The sequence below is a fragment of the Colias croceus genome, chromosome 2 (assembly GCF_905220415.1).
Source record: "Colias croceus chromosome 2, ilColCroc2.1".
NCBI classification, from domain to species: domain Eukaryota; kingdom Metazoa; phylum Arthropoda; class Insecta; order Lepidoptera; family Pieridae; genus Colias; species Colias croceus.
In genome coordinates, this window is record NC_059538.1 from 1,310,386 (window position 1) to 1,329,803 (window position 19,418).

The 19,418-nt window shown below is 32.8% G+C and overlaps 2 protein-coding genes across 5 annotated transcripts; both read right to left on the reverse strand.

Moving 5' to 3' along the window:
* Positions 1–3,481: 3,481 nt before the first annotated feature.
* LOC123702993 (putative sulfiredoxin) lies at positions 3,482–5,229 on the reverse strand. Its single transcript, XM_045650865.1, has 3 exons — positions 5,090–5,229; positions 4,552–4,682; positions 3,482–3,877 (listed from the first exon to the last, which is right to left on the reverse strand). Exons 1-3 carry the CDS (start codon positions 5,139–5,141, stop codon positions 3,668–3,670), a joined length of 393 nt encoding a protein of 130 aa, XP_045506821.1. The 5' UTR covers positions 5,142–5,229; the 3' UTR covers positions 3,482–3,667.
* Positions 5,230–12,233: 7,004 nt separating this feature from the next.
* On the reverse strand, positions 12,234–18,643 carry LOC123702953 (homeobox protein extradenticle). Of its 4 annotated transcripts, none has more exons than XM_045650819.1 (8): positions 18,199–18,643; positions 17,736–17,888; positions 16,408–16,586; positions 15,997–16,097; positions 15,493–15,643; positions 14,765–14,861; positions 14,233–14,411; positions 12,234–13,157 (listed from the first exon to the last, which is right to left on the reverse strand). In XM_045650819.1, exons 1-7 carry the CDS (start codon positions 18,452–18,454, stop codon positions 14,233–14,235), a joined length of 1,116 nt encoding a protein of 371 aa, XP_045506775.1. In that variant the 5' UTR covers positions 18,455–18,643; the 3' UTR covers positions 12,234–13,157. The 4 variants fall into 4 exon arrangements, with proteins under 4 accessions (XP_045506775.1, XP_045506783.1, XP_045506796.1 ...); XM_045650827.1 differs by having other exon boundaries at positions 14,233–14,408; positions 18,199–18,642; XM_045650840.1 differs by having other exon boundaries at positions 14,233–14,408; positions 16,408–16,568; positions 18,199–18,641.
* Positions 18,644–19,418: the final 775 nt, after the last annotated feature.

Sequence of the window (19,418 nt, forward strand, 5' to 3'; positions counted from 1 at the left end):
CTAGATAATCAAGAAAATAGTGGTTTATGATTAACCCATTGAGCCCCAAGCGGCCCGATCGGTCCCAGACACAATAGATTTTCTATTGTGTCTGTGGTTCCGGGGCCTGAGTTACTACTGTCAGTAGTATTATCTGTACCTACTATGTCAAGAAATTGTCAAGAAATTAAAAAAAAGTCTGTGTGTGGGTGTATATGTTTATAACCCTCGTTTTTAAAACACCAGCAGAGTGTGACTACATTAACTGTTATAGATATTTGCTTGGTCTGCTATATAATTAAACTATTCACTATTTTCCTTAGATCATATATAATAGAACATAATTAGATCAGATTAAAATCTTAATCGAACAAGGAAAGTAAAAAGGAACTTTTTTGATTCCACAATGTCTGAATTAGATTAAATATCTACTTGTATACAAAATAAGGTGAAATATTCTAAATGTTTGTGTAGAATTGTTGTATCTATGTAGTAATTGTTACAAATTATCAAAATATCAAATTATGTATATTATAATAAATATTCGATCACGTGTTAAGAGCAAAATGCATCACTTGCAAAGTTTTATTAAAATGTGATTGCTACAGGCCACATAATTTCTTCATTTTCGTCTCAATGTTTTATGCTCAAGTCTATCTACACTTTTTTTTAGTATTTACGGAGTAAATCCATTTCAATAGCATTAAGAGCTAGCGCGCAAGAGCAACTTTTGTCTCGCAACTATTTTGTCTCACTCATCAACTCTATGGGGAGTTGCGTCGCTACGTGCGCGCACTTTCTTACTAGCCCATAGAGTTGATGGGAGAGACTAAATAGTTGCGGAGACAAAAGTTGCTCTTGCGCACTAGCTCTAAGGCGACAATTATTTGAAAGTTCTTAACAACTTAGTGAGAAAACAGTGCCAAAAGTTTTTTGACAGCTATTTATTGTAGCAGCTTGTAATTACACATTTTTTAAGTTATAATTCATATGCAGATTCATATTCATATGATTTTAATGTAATTATAATGAAAATAAGCATATATCTCTCTCGCTCTAGATACTAAGGTATTCTATGTGTTATCTCACTTCTTGATGATACCTAGCCGTTTAAGCATGTTTTTATGGCTCCAATGAAGTTACATTCGTAATATTTGGTATGGTTAAATCCTTATTGTCGTCTCGACTTCAATCTTTATTGTTGTTGCGACGATAAGATGTTCTTCTATTCTAGCTCCCGAGGCGATATTATATTTTATGTAAATTAACGATTAAAAAAATATATGCTCATAAAGCTATTTTAACTTATAAACTTTGTTTTAGTGTGATTTGTAATAATTTTTTTAGTAAATATTGAATTGACAAAATGCATGACATAGTTTTGAAGAGTCATGCTATACAAATGATATCCCACCAAATATCTTATGTGTTCCACATTCCACGCTATTTTAACAATATATTTTTTAATCTTCATCATTTACATATATTATTTATGTCTTAAATGTGTAAATAGAATTTAAATATACAATGGATGGACATGCAAAAAAGAAATATTTACGACTAGGGCTATCCTTTGTTAAAGTTACCCTATTATTCACTTCTACAAAAACTTTCCATGTTATGTCTAGGTATATAATATCGTAATATACTATTTTTCAATATACATTTAAAGCTACACGTCACAAATACGTAACATAAAAATATTTTCATAATGTAGAAAGGTGACTTTAAAAAAATGTTAATAAACGAATATCAACTGTTTGTGTAAATAATTTTGTTGATATTTGTAAACATTTGTTTACAACATGTATTTTAATGTAATTAGTGTAAATAATATAAAAATCGATAACAAATATCGAATATTAAGCTTTGTGTTGCGCCTATGTATTTGTAGCTTTTAAATTGTATTATTAGTATTTTATTGTTTAGTAAATAGCTAAATACATACACATTAAAATGATTGACTTTACAAAACGAATACATATTGGCAGTGTGGATTTAATCATGACAGGAAAAATTATTTTATATCAAATTGTTTTTTGGTAAATATGTAATTGGATAAATATAATTATTGTAATAAATGTTTGTTATTAAATGTTTGAAACGAATAAATGTTATAATAAGTTGAGTAAAAATGGATTGCACTTATTCCGATGTGTGTTATATTTATGTCGGTGTTTTTGGTGTTATGTGTCTATTTAATGTTGTAACTATTTGTGTAAACCATATCACATGTTTTTCAAACTTTGTAATGGTCAATTTTATGAAAAAGACTCAATGTCTTCAGTGGCACGTAAATAAATCTATTAATTACATACTGATGTTAATTGGATACATAGAAAATATATGAATTTGCACTCGTTAAATTTGGCGGCAACTTATTTGCATATTTAGCGTATATTTTTTGCAATTATTTGATATGCAATTTTTTTTTTAAATAAGTTAGTATTTAAAATCAATAGTCGTTTGGTTTTGCTCAGTTAACAGTTTGGCTTGACCGTGACCGCTATAATGAATCAAGGTTTTAACCATATATATACAGAAAGTCTCGAGTCTACGTCTAGATATTATAGAAGTCTAATCTGAGTTGTATTTATTCTATAGCGTTCAGTTCAAGCTAACACTGTAAAAATTTATAGAAAATTTTACTACAGAGTATAAAAAATATCATTTATAATTTGTTTATAAATAACTACGCAGATATTTTTTAATTACAACTTTCGACTTGTCAATTGTTTTTTTATGTAAATAAATTTCTACGATGATATGTAGATTTTGTATTATTATTTTGAGTGTTCTTAATTTTTGAAGTGAAACTTCTTTATCGGGGTTGGAAAAAAATTTAGTGTAACATTTTTTCGTTACGCGTGACATTTTTCCGTTACGCGCAATCTTTTTCTTCTCTACCACGCGTGATTCGACGTATTTCTGTAAAGTTGCATGTAGTAAATTATTTTATGAAAAATAAGGTCATAAAGAAGTTTCACTTCTTACGTGTGTACACTAAATACACGCACACATTTTTTTTCTCTTAAATTGTCTAAGACATTCTGTGATCTAAAATCCACCTATTGTATACAGAATTTTATGTTTGTTTAATAAGTTTGGCGAAACTTTCTCTGAGTACATGTATTGAATCTCCGTGAAAATATTAAAATTGTTCCGTTTAATTCATACTTAATTACGTTTTTTACACTGCCTGTATCCTACTTAACCTATTTATGTATTAACGGTATTTTATCCGCAATTATTGTAAAAAGTTCAAATGCAATGCAATTATTTTAGAAATGATTTTATTATTTTTATGTACCTATCATGTTTGTAAAATTGGTGCTATTTGATTTTGTGTTCAGCGCTTTTTACAAAATGCACAAGTACGCCCGCAGTACAGATGTAGTAAATGTATTTTTATATTATTTATGACTGTAAAATGTAAATATATTGTGTAAATGCATATCTCATTGTTCTGTAGTTAGATATTGTAAGAAATGAAAATAAATGGTTGGAAATTATAAAGTGTTTTATTTCGATTAAGTACCTACATAATACACATAAGGTAATACAGACGGAACTTAATTTTAGTCATAAATAACTTCTCTACATAAAAGGTTATTTTTGCATACTTAATATAAAAAATGTAATATAAAAATAGCTTTATCATAATAATTTTTAATTATATTCTAAAAACTCATTTCAATTCCGGTGTGCTGCTGCCCAAGTAAGAACGGAGATCGTTGATAGTGGACCTAATTAATTTGGCAGGTATTGTGGGTCGGTTCAGCCGTTTGTAAGCAGCGTATCTGTGGCAGCCTCCGAAGCTGTAATAATAGTCGCCTCCTTGAGATCCTGTGATCCATAACACGTCTATGGGCGGAACTATGCCTTGTGCTTCTTCTTTCTAGAAAGAGAAACAGTTTTATTCACAAAACGATACAAACCTCTATATTTACATCGTTCTATATCTGATCCATTTTAAGCCTATTATGTGCCTAATTATTTTACTAGTAATTTACGACTGCAAGCTCTTCGACAACGCGAAGATACGTCTTGATGGCTTAGTCATTAATTTTAATTATTTCAAACGTATAAATGTACGATGACAAATATTGTGTTGCTTTGCCGACAAATCTAATAATCATTATTTAAATTAATGAACGCGTTGCGAAAGACAAACAATATTTGCAAGTCAATGATAACTTAACATGCATTAAACATACCTACGGGTAAAAGAAATTTAAATTATTCTTATGTATTATATTGTAATGATTTATTTATAATTGAATGAACTATGTATAGGTTTAACGAACATCAATAGTACCCTGATTATCGCCACAGATTTTTTGATTTTGATTAGGTAAACATGCCTAATTGCATTTGTTACTTCATCATAAAATTTTAAGAAAAATAAAATACTCATACATGGCAATTATTTGCTTCAATTTATTCCTACCATACGTAGCTACCATACTTGCTCTGTGATTCCTACAACTGCAAATAATTAACATAAGATCCTTACTTAGAAACCCTTATCATTTCCGGGAAAATCATTCAATTCTAAAATTATTTACACACCTGTATTGTATCCATCAACGATTGCACTTTATTTTCATCCAATTCTGGTATAAAAGGTCGTATAATTACTGACATGGGTACATCATGGACCTCATCAACATATGCACTGTGTATGCTAGTCATTCTTGCTGCTGTAATGCACAATGATGGAGATAAAAATAAATAAATTACAATCTTCGTGTAACTTAACATAACCTACTTAACAAAATGTTAACGAAATAAACAAACACAATTATTATAATTTGCGAGGTGACTCAACTCTCATAAATATTGTGTAAATATCCTGTCCGTACCATGAGTTAACTAAGTATTTAGAGAAAAATATTTTTGTTGTATCAAATCATATCTTAACATACTTAATTGATGTTGATAACGTTGATAAAAATACTATCGTTTCCAAAATTTTTCACAATTTTACGATTTTGATTCAAATTTCGCGCCTTTTAATCAACAACAATCTTGACCATCATCAAGGTAATTTACTAATTTCGGTTCTAATTACCAGCTTTTTAGATACTAAGTAATTAAATACACTTACAATTTTTTCCAGGAAGTCCAAAGTTACTTAATTTATAAAACGACCTTAACATAACACTCGTGCAGTGTATCTTTTAAATTATTTAATGATAACACAGCGCGTTACTAGCAGTGATATCACTAGACTGAATAAAGATTACTATGAATAAGTTTTACTTTATACGACAGCAAGGTTAATTCATACAATACGTTAGTCACTGTCAGGGGGGGCACACTCAAAACTGTCTTGTAAACGCATAGACGACAGCGACGCGGGCGATGAGTGGTATAACTAAAATTAAAAAAAAAGCCGCCATCTTGTAATGATGTGCGACTGTCATTGTCAACCATAGTTTTCAACTTTCGGACGGACGTTGATGCGATTTCGAGGTTATCTCATTTGTTTTTGTTAAATATATCTGGTTATCTTTTAAGTTTTTGTTTTGGTTAAGTTTTGTTTTGTTATTTTGTTACTTGTTTTATTGTTGTTAACTGTTGTGAACGTTGTGATCATGAGTTTTCAACGGAGGAGAAAACACGCTAGAAGCTTAGAACTTTTTAAAAACTTGAGAATCCTGCCTCTTGCATGTATTTATATCAAAGAAATTTGTATTTTCATAAAAAAAACATCCTCAATATTTTAAAACTAATAAAGAAATTGGAAAATTAACAAGATATCCAAACAATTTGTTTTTACCGAGGCCTAAATTAACTTTGTACAAAAAAAATGTTCCTTATATAGGTATTCAGATATTTAATAAAATCCCAAAAGACTTGCAAGGGGTTCCTCTTCCAGGATTTAAAAATAAATTAAATAAATACTTATTAGAGAATTGTTTTTACAACCTAAATGAATTTCTGTATGATATGAAAAATGTCTAAATAATATAAAATAATGATATTGATATTAATTGATTGACTGTATGATTAATGATTTATGTAAAACCTAATTTTAAGTGACAATACTCCTGACTCGTATTTTTACTATAAATATCTAATGATTTTCATTCATTATGTCAATTAATAATAATTATTGTATGCTATGTCAGTAGTTATAGTAAAAACATAAATGTTCCTTAATTCTGATCTTAATATCTTTGTATGTACTATGTTTTTATGCAATAAATCATTTATTTATTTATTTAGAACAAAAGCTTTAGTTATTTCAGTGACTGCACTGAAATAACTAAAGCTTTTGGTTTTAGCAGATTTTAGAGGTATTAGCAATTGTATAGTATATAAATCTCAATTTCAATTTAATAAACGTGAATACCGCTAAAGAAATTGTTTTTTATTCTCACCCTTGGTTGCCCTCATTACTTATTTATTATTTACTCAACTTACAAGGCAACTTATGGAGTGAGAGTATGTTTACAAAAATATTACTAACGCCACAAAAAGAGTGTTGTCACGAATACGACGCTTTTCTTGGTGTTAGTAATATTTTTGTAAATATACTTTCGCTCCATATCTGGTGCTAAATGTCGATATGCATACTGCATAGCTATATATATATATACCCCTTTAAAGCATTAGTTATCCTACAAAGTTGCAGATGGCAGCACGTTCCATACATGCACTTATTACCACAGAGTAGCCACTCTATCTCAGTTATACATCCTTCCTCTATGGTCACTGTGTCACGGTAAACACGAAACACTCTAGTCAGAGTCACTACATTTCAAGTGATTTCAAGTGCACGTCGAAGTTCACATTCAAATTTTACCGCTAAACGAGGGGAACTAAATCAGTTTATCTTTGAGAATATATTAGTGATCAATTTTCACTGATTTTATAATGAATGTATACTTTTTAATAATTTTCCATACTTACTAATATTTTAAAAGAGTCTGCCTGTTACTTTATAAAGTCCAAATCAAAGCACCCATTTTGATAAGATTTTGATATTTGAAGAATGATTAATATAATGTGTACCTATGTCCTATGTATAACAAATGAATTTATTATTATCAATCAGATTTTCTTAGTGGTGTTATATGTATACTCTATACGTAGGTAGTAATCAAGAAGCTTATATCTAATACACTGGAGATTGCACTATGACCATTAACTTGTAACAAGAAAATATGACCTAGAATGACGTCAGTCATGTTTTTTGTCTCTTTCTGTTGAGTGACCACGCTGGTTTGTAAATTCAGGATTTTTCAAAATAGAAAAAACTAAAAATCATGGTCTATAAATAATAACGACATAGGTATATTTTTAACACTATTTATATTATAATATTATGGTCATACTTTATAGGTACATACAATTTTAATTGGTATAGAATGATAGTTTTAAATAACTTTTGGCTACAAAGCTTGGATATGAACCGATATATAGCATTAACATCCTTTGTAAATAGAGGAAAGTTGTTTTGCATCAGATGCTGTTTACCAAATTGTAAGCTACTCAGATCTTCTTTTTAAACGCGTTGCTTCGACTGGTCAATTTCAAGCCAAAATCATCAAAGAAAAACTGTTTAGCGGCCTTGCACAAATTTCAGCTAGCTTTACAAAGTTTATTTTTCAAAAGGTATTTTTTTTCTGGGTCGTAATCCTCAGTAACCTTGATGGGCACATATATTTCTTTTTATTTTACTTTTTGGAAAGCTGAAATACGTAAAACAAAAAAATATAAGGTAAGTTAAAAAAGTATAAATTTCAATGTAAAAACGAACAATCTTATAACTACATGTGAGTGCAATACCGATGTCGTGTGTTGTTTCATTACTAGTAACAATCTTTGGTGTTCTAATGGTGTTCTAAATTTTCATCATAATATTGTTATAACAATATATTATTCTCCTCGCTATCCATAAAAACTCGTCATCATGGTTACCTTACTTGTTAAATTTGTTTATTGAAAACTTGTTGAAAAATGATAAAGTATTGGGGAAATAACAAATTTAACATGACTGCTTACTAAAATGATGCTAAATTAGACAATTTTTGCCATTGAAATGTTTCTAAACAGGTAAATGCAGGAGTATTGAGGAATATTGTAAATAACGTAAATATACACTTGCCTGTGAAATTCTATGCCAGAATTTGGTGTCCAAACACTTCTGCAATTTTGCACAATACAATGCATTCTTTATATTCGGAAAATATTCATTAAATAAGCAACAATATTAACTTAAATATTCGAAGCGACGCAATTTTTTTGACACACATGCCATATTGACAAAGTGAGAGTTGCTATAGGTCTACCAGAATCTGATGGCATATTTATATTTAAGAAATAATAGATTTTCATATGGCAACTTTATTTGACAACTATCAAATTGGTTGTCAAATTATTTGTCTTCTTTGCAATTATTGAATAATTTTAGGATTTTGTCTAAAAAATCTTCAAAAGTGTCGAAAAAGCCGCTGCGATCACACGCAAGAGGTGTTGTTTATAATGTGTATAGAAAAACATTCGATGAAGAAGGGTCAAACACATCACAATTTTCAATTTTGAATATTTTATTGGTCAATTGGACTTACCCGTTTTAATACTTTTAATTAAAAATATTATATGTAGGTAACTATAATATTGTTTGTTGTTTACAATATAATTTTATGAAAACTTATTACAGGCGTTTCCAACACGGCTATTCGTCAAGTCCAAGTCAATTTTATAATGTGTATATCTGTTAATACTTACAAAAATATCTAAACAGTTTTATTTTATTTTATAATAAATTATAAGCAATCTAGTTTTGATCTGCATTATCATTACATCCATATTTTCACATGGCATAATGATAATGAATATACAAATATAGGTATGTGAAAATAATAATATGTAATACCTTTATAAAAATAATATGTATATTATACATGCAAATATGTACCTATATAATATTAAGTGGATATCTCATTATTAAGTACAGTATTGTCGACTTATGTAATGTGACTAATGATATTGAGAACAAAATAAATAATAAGCAGTATCAAGATCGTTCAGTCCATTTTCCCCAGGGTTGCACACTCAAAATTTTGATTTCCCTAATTGCCATCAGATTCTGGTTTACCTATACAATTTTATTATGGTGACTACCCATAATCAGGGAGTATCGCTTTGTAATAATTGGTTCAGATAATTATTTTATTTAGCATAAATAATAATTGTCTCATCCAACAATGCTTCTGAATGACGTTTTTGGCAATTTATCAACAAACTCATGTACAAAAACTAACCTTTTGCACAGAATATTACAGCATACATAGTAGCCTTGGGAAAACTTCGTATTAACAGTGGCAATACCAAGTTAGGTGTGAAAGTGATAAAAAACATGAACTGGGCAATATTTTCTTGTTACACGTCAATGTTCATACCGAAATCTCCAGTGTACTAGATATAAGCTTCTTGGTAGTAATAATAGCTCAATTGCTGTATACATGATTTTTTCAACTGAGCGTGGTAGACGAAATCCGAAACTATGAGGAAATAACTTGGAAATAACGATAGATGAAAAAATTGATCATTAGATTTTTGAAATACAGGGTGGCTCTGAAATACGTTGACAACTTATTTTACGATTTATTTTATTTTTCTTTTATACAGTATATCTGTGACTACTAAATAATAAAAATACAGTATTATTTTAATGTAAATATCTATTTATTTTCAAAATAACCACCTTTAGCTTTAATACAAAGGCTTAAACGTTTTCTGAAGTTTTCGACGATTTTCCGTACCTCCTCTTCAGATATTTTGTCCCACTCACGAGTAAGTGTTGCCTTCAGCGCGTCTACACTTCTGTGTGATGTTGCACAGGCCTTCGCCTCTAGAATTGACCATACGCTGAAATCCATTCGATTAAGGTCTGGTGAAAATGGAGGCCATTCCTTGGAACTTATGAACTCTGGGAAATGGTCCATACATCACTACTGTACATTTGAGGCCCTGTGAGATGCAGTAGAGTCATGTTGAAAAGTCCACGGTTGGTCACCGAAGTGCTACTGGCTCCAAGGAAGAACTACACTCTCTAAAATATCGCGTCGGTTTATTTCTTGATTCATTTTCACACCTTTTTTTACGAAAACGAGAGGAGTTTTGCCTGTTGAGCAAATGCCACGCCAAACCATGACTGAATCCGGTCTATGCCGATGGGGGATAATTGCTGTGGCTCCAGGGCGACTAGAAGAGTAAACTTTATCGTTTTGGCGGTTATGAGACTGTTCAATCTGAAAAATTTTTTCATCGGTGAAAAAAATATTTTTCCACGCTTCACCAGCGGAGCGCGCTTTCAGTAAGCGACATCTTTCAAGGCGTATTTTTTTATCTTTATCATCCAACCGCTGCGCTTTTCGAAGCTTGTATGCTGTTAACTTGAGCTCATTTTTAACAACTCGTTGTAACGTTGAATGACTTACACCTAAATCTCGAGCCATTTTTCTTACCTTGGCTTGTGAATTGCGGGTCTATCTTTGTTTGACGATATGTCGAAGCCTAGGCGTCTTTACAGTTCTTTTTCTGCCTCTTCCCAGACAGTTACCATGATGGCCAAGCTCATCGTAGCGTTTAATAGCAGAAGAAACTAACTGCCGACTGATACCGAGAAGTCGCACTACCGCGCACTGCCGCTTACCAGCCTCATATAAGGATATTATTGCACCTCGTTGAGCAGACATAGTAAAAAATGACTAATTTTTAATTTATTCTCTTCACAAATAACTTTAAGTTGGCGCCAAAACATGTGAAAATAATAATTAAAAAACAAAAGCAACGCAGCATGTCCCATTTTTGAAATTTATTATTTTGAAATTTGTCAACGTAATTTAGAACCACCCTGTAATTATAATTATTTTTAGCCAAGAATCGAAACTATGATATTGAAACAAACTCTTAACACACCCACTGATTGTTTCTTGAGAAACTAATCATGGAAAGTTATTACATATGGCAAAGATACAGAAAAGGCTTTATTTAGCAACCAGCGGTCCGCCCCAGCTTTGCCCGTGGTACATATTTCGCAATAAAAGGTAGCCTATGTTCTTTCTCAGGGTCTAAAGATTGTGCCAAATTTCATCAAAATCGGTCCAGTAGTTTTTGCGTGAAAACCATACATACATACATAATTACAAACCTTTCCTCTTTATAATATTATCTAGTATAAATTGCTGTCCAATGCGTTTTTTTTTTTTATAAATGACTACTTTGAATACAAAAAGATACTTTCAGGTTTTAGCCAAGATAAACAAAATAAGTTATTTGAATATCAGGGTTATTGTTCAGTCCTCTTACAGGTAATTCCTTCATTCTACAGTCTACTAGGCATTGAAGTTTATGAATAAGGAAAAAATAAAACACAAAGTAACTACACAAAAAATGTATTTATCAATCTGATGGTCAATAACATTGAAGTCGTCGTATACATGGGTGTTCACGCCGCTGCGTTCGTAATACATTTCATTATCATTAATATAATATATTTCATTAATTCATTACTTTAAATAAATAATTCACAAGATTAAAGGACGTAACAGCGACGCGATTCTAGTGCGCAGTAATTAACATGATCAATTAAATTTCTTTCTCGTATACTGTTTCAGATATTTTGATTAAGAACACATCGACTTAATTCTAATTCATATCTACATGAAATGGTAATCGTATATCATGCTCGTGTCGCAATAAAAAAATGACAAAAGTAAAATAAACATCAACTTATTGACTACGTTGAAAATAATATTTTGTGCTAGCAACATTATAGCACCACAAAAATATATTTTGTTCAACTCACAACGCTCCAGTACGCAAGCACAGAATACATAATAGTAGCTAAACGCTACAGAACGGACACTCTCCGCCTCCCGCCAAAATTAAACACTTACCTCACCCCGCACGATCAGACATGTTATGGTACCCATTTCCCCGCAAGGACGATACCAACGACGTCTTTAGACGAAACGCAACGAAGATTGACAACATTAATCAAATTGACTTAAAGCAATTTTATTATTTTGGATTTGTGATTATCGTTTTTCGTAGAAAATGGTTAGATATTGTGCTGTTTACGGATGTATTTCATCAGAAAAACGCGAATTTTTTTTTTTACGCTAGTCACAAATGTGCCAACCATAAAGAGTTTACACACACATTTGCAGTCTCTACAGTGTGACTGTCAAAACTATAATTTTGTATGGAGTGTCCGGGGTGTGACGCAAGTATATAATGTATATAAATAGCACATGTAAAATAATACACCGATCCGAGAGCCCGCGTGGTACAGACCTGCGTGTGCGCCTCACAACCCTCGCTAAAATATTAAAATTGCACACATTTAGGTGTTCGCATCCGCCGTGACTGTCGACTGGCAAGAATGTTAGCTATTTCATATAGCATGTATGTTTAAACACTGGAGTGCTACAAATATTTTTCCTATGCATTACTGTACGTTCTCAATGGAATTACACACTTATTGATATGTGTGATTAACATACATTTTCCCATGAAACATATCGTCGACAGTCACGCGATGGCAACACACCAACATCGAACACTATTCAGCACAAAATATCTGAATGCTTACACTAGCTTACACTAAACTTACACCTATCGTATATCTATATTCCACCGTATATATCAGTAGTGAACGATAAAAACCGAGATCCCGCCACTTGTTACACTAATACTGCCGAATAGTTTAATTTTTGAAATAATACTTGGAGCTGCCACATTTTGAAGATTTTGAGTATCGTAGGAACATAGTCATTTTAAAGTTAATATAAAATGTAATCTCTCGATGTACAGCGTTTGGTAAATATTTTAAAATCAGTGATTTAATGTGATTCTTTAGTTAAATTATTTGTGATGTGATGTATTGTAATCAATATAGTGTTTAATTAACTTATGTGTAGACATAATATTTCCTTCACATCGACGGTCACATTCCTACAATGTATCAAAGGCCATTTTAATGTATAAATAAAAGAACAAATACTGGGTCCAGTCCTAAAATTCCAAATAATACGAATAGCTTAAAGATGCATGTCGAAAAATACGCGTTAGGGATAAAATGTATAGTATACAATGTACTAAGGCGCGTCGGATCGCCGCTACTGCGAGCTCCGGGCGCGGCCGGCGAGCCATACCTGCAACGGTACAAACATTTCAGTTTTATATTTTCATTGGTTTCGTTAGTCTCTTAATATTATTGGGTATGGGCCGATCTGACCACTAATAATGTTCCTGATAGACTATTCAACACTTTTTGATGTGACTTTCTGATTTAGGGCCGATTTTTCAATGCCCAGATAAACAGCTAGATAGACTTTATTCTTCAGTTAACAAAATATTCAATTTTTCAATAGACGAATAGGACTTATCTATCGAATAACTACGTTATTTGAGGAATAAATCTATCTGCTGCTCCAACGGCCAGATAGCGTGCTATTCGACGATTAGACGTTTGAGTTGACAACTGACGCGTCAAATTTGGGATATTTTCGTATGTAATAACATAGAGCGTAGAATTTTTACAATAAAGCCTCTTTCTATAAAATAATTATCAATTAAAATCATATTGAAATTGATGTTTTTGATAGTACCTACTGATGATCATGCCATTGAAAATTTGCCGGACGCTGCCTTTATGTCGTTTCCATCGTAAAATAGATAAATTTTAACACAAATTTAATCAAAACTCTTTACTCGAATCAAAACAATAATCAACAATCATAGAACACAAGATAAACTTAAAATGCACTCCTGACGTGAGTCATAATGACGGTTGTTGACATATTGCAAGTTGACTCTATCCCGCTCTAACCTGACTAATTTAATATGTTTGTTTCGCCACTCCAAGAGCACAGCTGCCAATATGGAAATATTTGGTCAGATAGTTATTCATCAAATAAATCACGATTGAAAAATAGGCGAGCCGTTATGAGTTAGTTAAGCAATTGAATAAATCTATTCGAGGGGTAGTTATTAGACTGTTTATCTGGGCATTGAAAAATCGGCCCTTATTCATTTGTTATAATTTTAACTGAGGAATAAGGTAGGTAAACAGAACATGTTGTCTGTTGCAAAACTGGTCACTATGGTTACAACTTAAGCAGGTTTGTGTTAAAAGTGATGATTGTTGAGTTCTTCCGAGTGATACCTATAAATTTCGTATAAAAATACAGATGCATCCTGCGTGGGGAACAGCGCTGCGCACACTACCTATGGGGACAGGTCCTGGTGCATGGGGTCGTAGCCCATGGAGCCGTCGTAGGGCTGCGGCTGGTCGTAGGGCGGCGCCGGCAGCGAGTAGCCCATGGAGTCCTGCGTGGGCGCCGGCGACATCATGGGCGTGGCCGTGCCCGACGCCGCGCCCATGGAGTACGGCGAGGCGCCCGCTGCTGCAACGAGCGTCGTATTATAATAAACTGTGCCGGCAGCTTAATATAGGGTGATTTTTTCCATTGGGCGTGGTAGACGAGATTCGAAAAAGTTAAGAATATTTTAATATTTTAATTATCAGTTTCGCAAACTTAATCTTCACGATTTATTACCGAATTTTATTTTTGTAATTGAATGCGCGTTTTTACTCAAAACATTTTTTTGCGCAAACTTGAAAAACTAATGTGCAATTGTGCTTTCCTATTTAATTATAGAAATCATTGTAATTCCCAACTCTAAATTAAAAGTAGTATTAATATAAATATTTTTTTTAATAGGGAAATATAAGAATATGTAAGCAAGCAACAATTACCAGCAGCTTTCTTAGCGGCATACAAGTTGGCTTCCTCTTGCGCCTTGCCGATGTTCTTCTTGTAGCGAATGCGCTTGTTGCCGAACCAATTCGACACCTGCGTTTACAAAACATTTAGTACAAAGGTATTAAAAGTATGCTAAACATTAAAAAAACCCACACTAATAAAATTTATTGGAATCTTTATAGTGTAAATTTTTCGAACATTAAATACACTTCTACTACAGTAGAATGCCGATTAGCCTGTTTAGATTGGGATCGAGTCGATTCGGATAATCGAAAATTCGGATAATTAGACACAGATGGGTAATAAAGAAAAACTAACTGTTACACATAGAATAAACTATACTAAGCAAAACATATAGTCTCGTCCCTAGCATTCAACTATAACAGTAAAACTAGACACCCGTAAGTTTATACTTGTTACAACAAAAATTGGCCGACCGATTCGTCTAATCGGCGTTCTACTATATTACACTTCGCTACAATCATAACATGGTCCACAAAGCCTTCCAAACCCACTGGGGTAAGCAAGTACCTGCGACACCGTAATGCCACACTGCCTGGCCAGCTCCGCTTTAACCTCCTCACTCGGGTACGGGTTGGCCAGGTGCGAGTAGAAGTACTCGTTGAGCAGATCCAGCGCTCGCTTGCTGAAGTTCCTTCGCTTCCTCCTCGCGTCCAGAAAACTGTGGGGAAATATATAGAGATATATATAGAAGTGTTACCTGGGACACGGTGATGCCGCACTTGCGCGCCAGCTCCTCCTTAGCCTCCTCGCTGGGGTAAGGGTTGGACAGGTGCGAGTAGAAGTACTCGTTGAGTATCTCGGACGCCTGCTTGCTGAAGTTGCGGCGCTTGCGGCGCGCGTCCAGGAAACTGCAAGCGTAACGTGCGCCGTGAGGCGGAGGCTGAGCTGGTCACAAGTTATTACGCGGCAAATGCCAATTTTTTCCAATTTTTTGTTGAATACGTAATTTTTAAATTTCTATTATTCAAGACGGTAATTCGATTGATAATTTGGTAGGGTAGGACAACTTTTTTCCCATGTAATTTTTTAAGCTGGAATTTTTTTTTCTGGACTGAAACTCTTATTTGTTGATTAACTCTTCTTATTAAGTTGACATTTGGTAGGAAATATTTAATCTCTTTTTTTTTTAATCTGAAACTCATTTTTCAAGTTGAATTAATAGTAATTGTTAACTTGATGGTGATTCTGTTTCGACATTTACCGTGAACGGAGAATCATGACAGCCTCGCAGGTGGACTGCTTCAATTGCATCTGGATGGAGCTGAACTTCTTGTGGATGATCTGCACCATGCGCTCAATTTCCTGGATGTTTTAATGGTTTAATAGAACTACAATCTACAATAGAATTCTTATTGGCACTAAAAATTTTGTGAAAATGTTCTTTTATTAATTTGTTAATTTTCTTTTTTTGACAATTAAAAGACACAGTTTACTTAGCTTATTCCATTCAGCTCTCCATATCTTACTTTTTAATATTATTTTGTTTGTTTGATAAAAAAAAATGTATGCACTCATGCTAGTTATTTATAGCTACAAATATGTTATTTTTACATATACTTTACTTCTAGTTATCAAGCAATGTTCCTAAATATATATCCGTAATATAATGTACCTTGGGTGTAATAGGCCTGGTGCGGCTCTGCTCCCTGAGCAGATTCATGACGTGCGTGGTGAACTCGTTGCAGGCGTTCTCGTACTTGTCCAGCTCCTGGTGGTAAATCTGTCTGATCTGCGCCAGCTTCGCGCGGTAGTCGGAATGCTCGATCGCGTTATCTGCTTGGGCCACAGTGCCTTAAGTTGCAGCGAAGGGGGCAAAAAACATCACATGCAACTCCCGTACCAGTATTAGTGAAACTGCTACACACTGCAGTGCACATTTTAATGAAGATTTGATGAAAATTGCGTTTTTGTATTACAGCGCGACACAACAACATAATGCTTGGACTTAATAAAATTTTTTAATAATTAAAAGTCAGTGCAGTGTGCAAAACAGTGTACTTTTATCATCTCTACTTTTTATTAGTAATAAATAAACAGCTCCCGCCTGACCCGCCTCCCAGTGTGTATATTATAAGTGTAGTTTTTCATATAATAAATATGTGCAACCCTTGCCAGTTATCATCTTTCTTTATTGGTCTCTGTTAACAATTCTTTTGTTGTTGGCAATTTTATAGAGAAAATGTTTATTAAGAATAAAGAAACTAAGCAATTTTTTTTTTCTTTTTTTTCACAATGATTTCCTTCATATGTAATAGAGTTATTGGTAAAACTGTACTTTATAAGACATTGAGTTGAGAGGTGTTAATTTTTCTTTGGTTATTGTCCTCTTAAACCTAAATCTGAAATTTCATTTGATGGTCAATTTTATTTTTTGAGTAACGAATTTTTTTAAATCAGAAAATTACTACAGCAATTTACTCCATTTTGATTTTGTTACACATATTTATTGTTTTGACAGTGAAGAACAGTTCAGCAGTGTTATTTATACTAAAATTTATTTTGTTGTGTTTAAATTTATATGAGTTTTTAATTCCACCAATGCACAATAGATATTGTTCAAATAATAGGTATATAAAAAAAAACTAAAGAATAAAACATGCAACCACACAGCACCCAAATAATATATTTACCCACAACCCAAATACAATAATATAAATTTATTAAATTACTATCATACTGAAATTATTAATTTAAAATCCAATCCAATACAAACTAAATTCTAAATAGGTATACTAAATTATGTCACATTAAAACAGCTGTTTTTTTAAAAACAAAACTTTTCAAAATCTTTTAGCATTTACTGAATTCAATTTAAATAGATAAATAGATTCAAAGGAGATAATAAAAAAAAGATTGTTTTAATCATAATTGCAAGAAAATATTCCACAACATACCTAAATACTTTTATTAACTGCTATCTTGTAGTAAATATGTAATTACCCCACTCTCCAGCCGCAGCAGAGGCTGATGCTGCAGCTCCCGCACCACCACCCTTTTCGGGGCCAGCCACTCCCTCCGCGATCAGCATGTTGTCCAGCCTCATGAGCTGAGGGTCTGGGGGCTCCTCCTCTTGCGTGTTGCGGAGCGACAGCACTGTTCGTGAAATTATTTAATAACTCAGCCTCCGGAATCACAGACACAATAGAAAATCTATCGTGTCGGACCGATCGGGCCGCTGGGGGCTCAATGGGTTAAATACAATGATATAACAAAAAGTGAGACTAAAACTCTAATGAATATTCACATTCTCAGTTTTGTTTAAATACAAATAAACACATCAATAACAAAACAACGAGAGATAAATCGATATAACATTAATGCATTATTTATTCAGCAGTTGTTTGTAGCAACTTTAGATAAATATATTGATTGAAAACAGTGCGTAATAGTAAAAGAATGTTACCCGTTTTCTCTTTTATTTCACACAACACTGAAAACAACGCAGGTTTCATTCTGTGACAGTTTAATGTATGCTTTCTCGCTTGTGCTTCATCAAGACTCTGGTCGGTAATATTCATGATTTGCTGTAGAATCTCGCCAATGTCCTGCTTTCGGGCTTCGCCTTCGGTGGCGGGTGTGGCTTCGCCCCCAGGCAGGCCGTAGCCCTGTGGTCCCATGAGGCCACCGCTATGCGCCATCATCCTATTCGGATCATCCATTTCTTCTTATCACTTAACACATATATTTATTGAAGTCTACAAATGCGTATACAATTTTGTACGTGAATTAATCGCGCCTTACAACAAAACAATTCAAAAAACACAAGAATGCCTTCTTGGAGAAAAGCTTTGCTTCTCCCTACGTCTTCCAGGCAGCAATAAAATGGCCGACTCCTTTGTGCTGTCAAATATAAATTATTTGAAAAAGAAAACAAATAATTAAAACCAAGAAGCTTATATCCTCTAATACACTGGAGATTGCACTATGACCATTAACTTGAAACAAGAAACTATGACATTCAATGACGTCAGTCATGTTTTTTGTCTCTTTCTGTCGAGTGACCACGCTGGTTTGTAAATTCAGGATTTTTCAAAATAGAAAAAACTAAAAATCATGGTCTATAAATAATAACGACATATATTTTTAACAGTATTTATATTATAATATTATGGTCATACTTTATAGGTAGGTACATACAATTTTAATTGGTATAGAATGATAGTTATAAATAACTTTTGGCTACAAAGCTTGGATATGAACCGATATATAGCATTAAAATCCTTTGTAAATAGAGGAAAGTTGTGTTTTGCATCAGATGCTGTTTACCAAATTGTTAGCTACTCAGATCTTCTTTTTAAACGCGTTGCTTCGACGGGTCAATTTCAAGCCAGAATCATCAAAGAAAAACTGTTTATAGCAGCCTTGCACAAATTTCAGCTAACTTTACAAAGTTTATTTTTCAAAAGGTATTTTTTTCTGGGTCGTAATCCTCAGTAACCTTGATGGGCACATATATTTCTTTTTATTTTACTTTTTGGAAAGCTGAAATACGTAAAACAAAAAAATATGAGGTAAGTTAAAAAAGTATAAATTTCAATGTAAAAACGAACAATCTTATAACTACATGTGAGTGCAATACCGATGTCATGTGTTGTTTCATTACTAGTAACAATCTTTAAAATG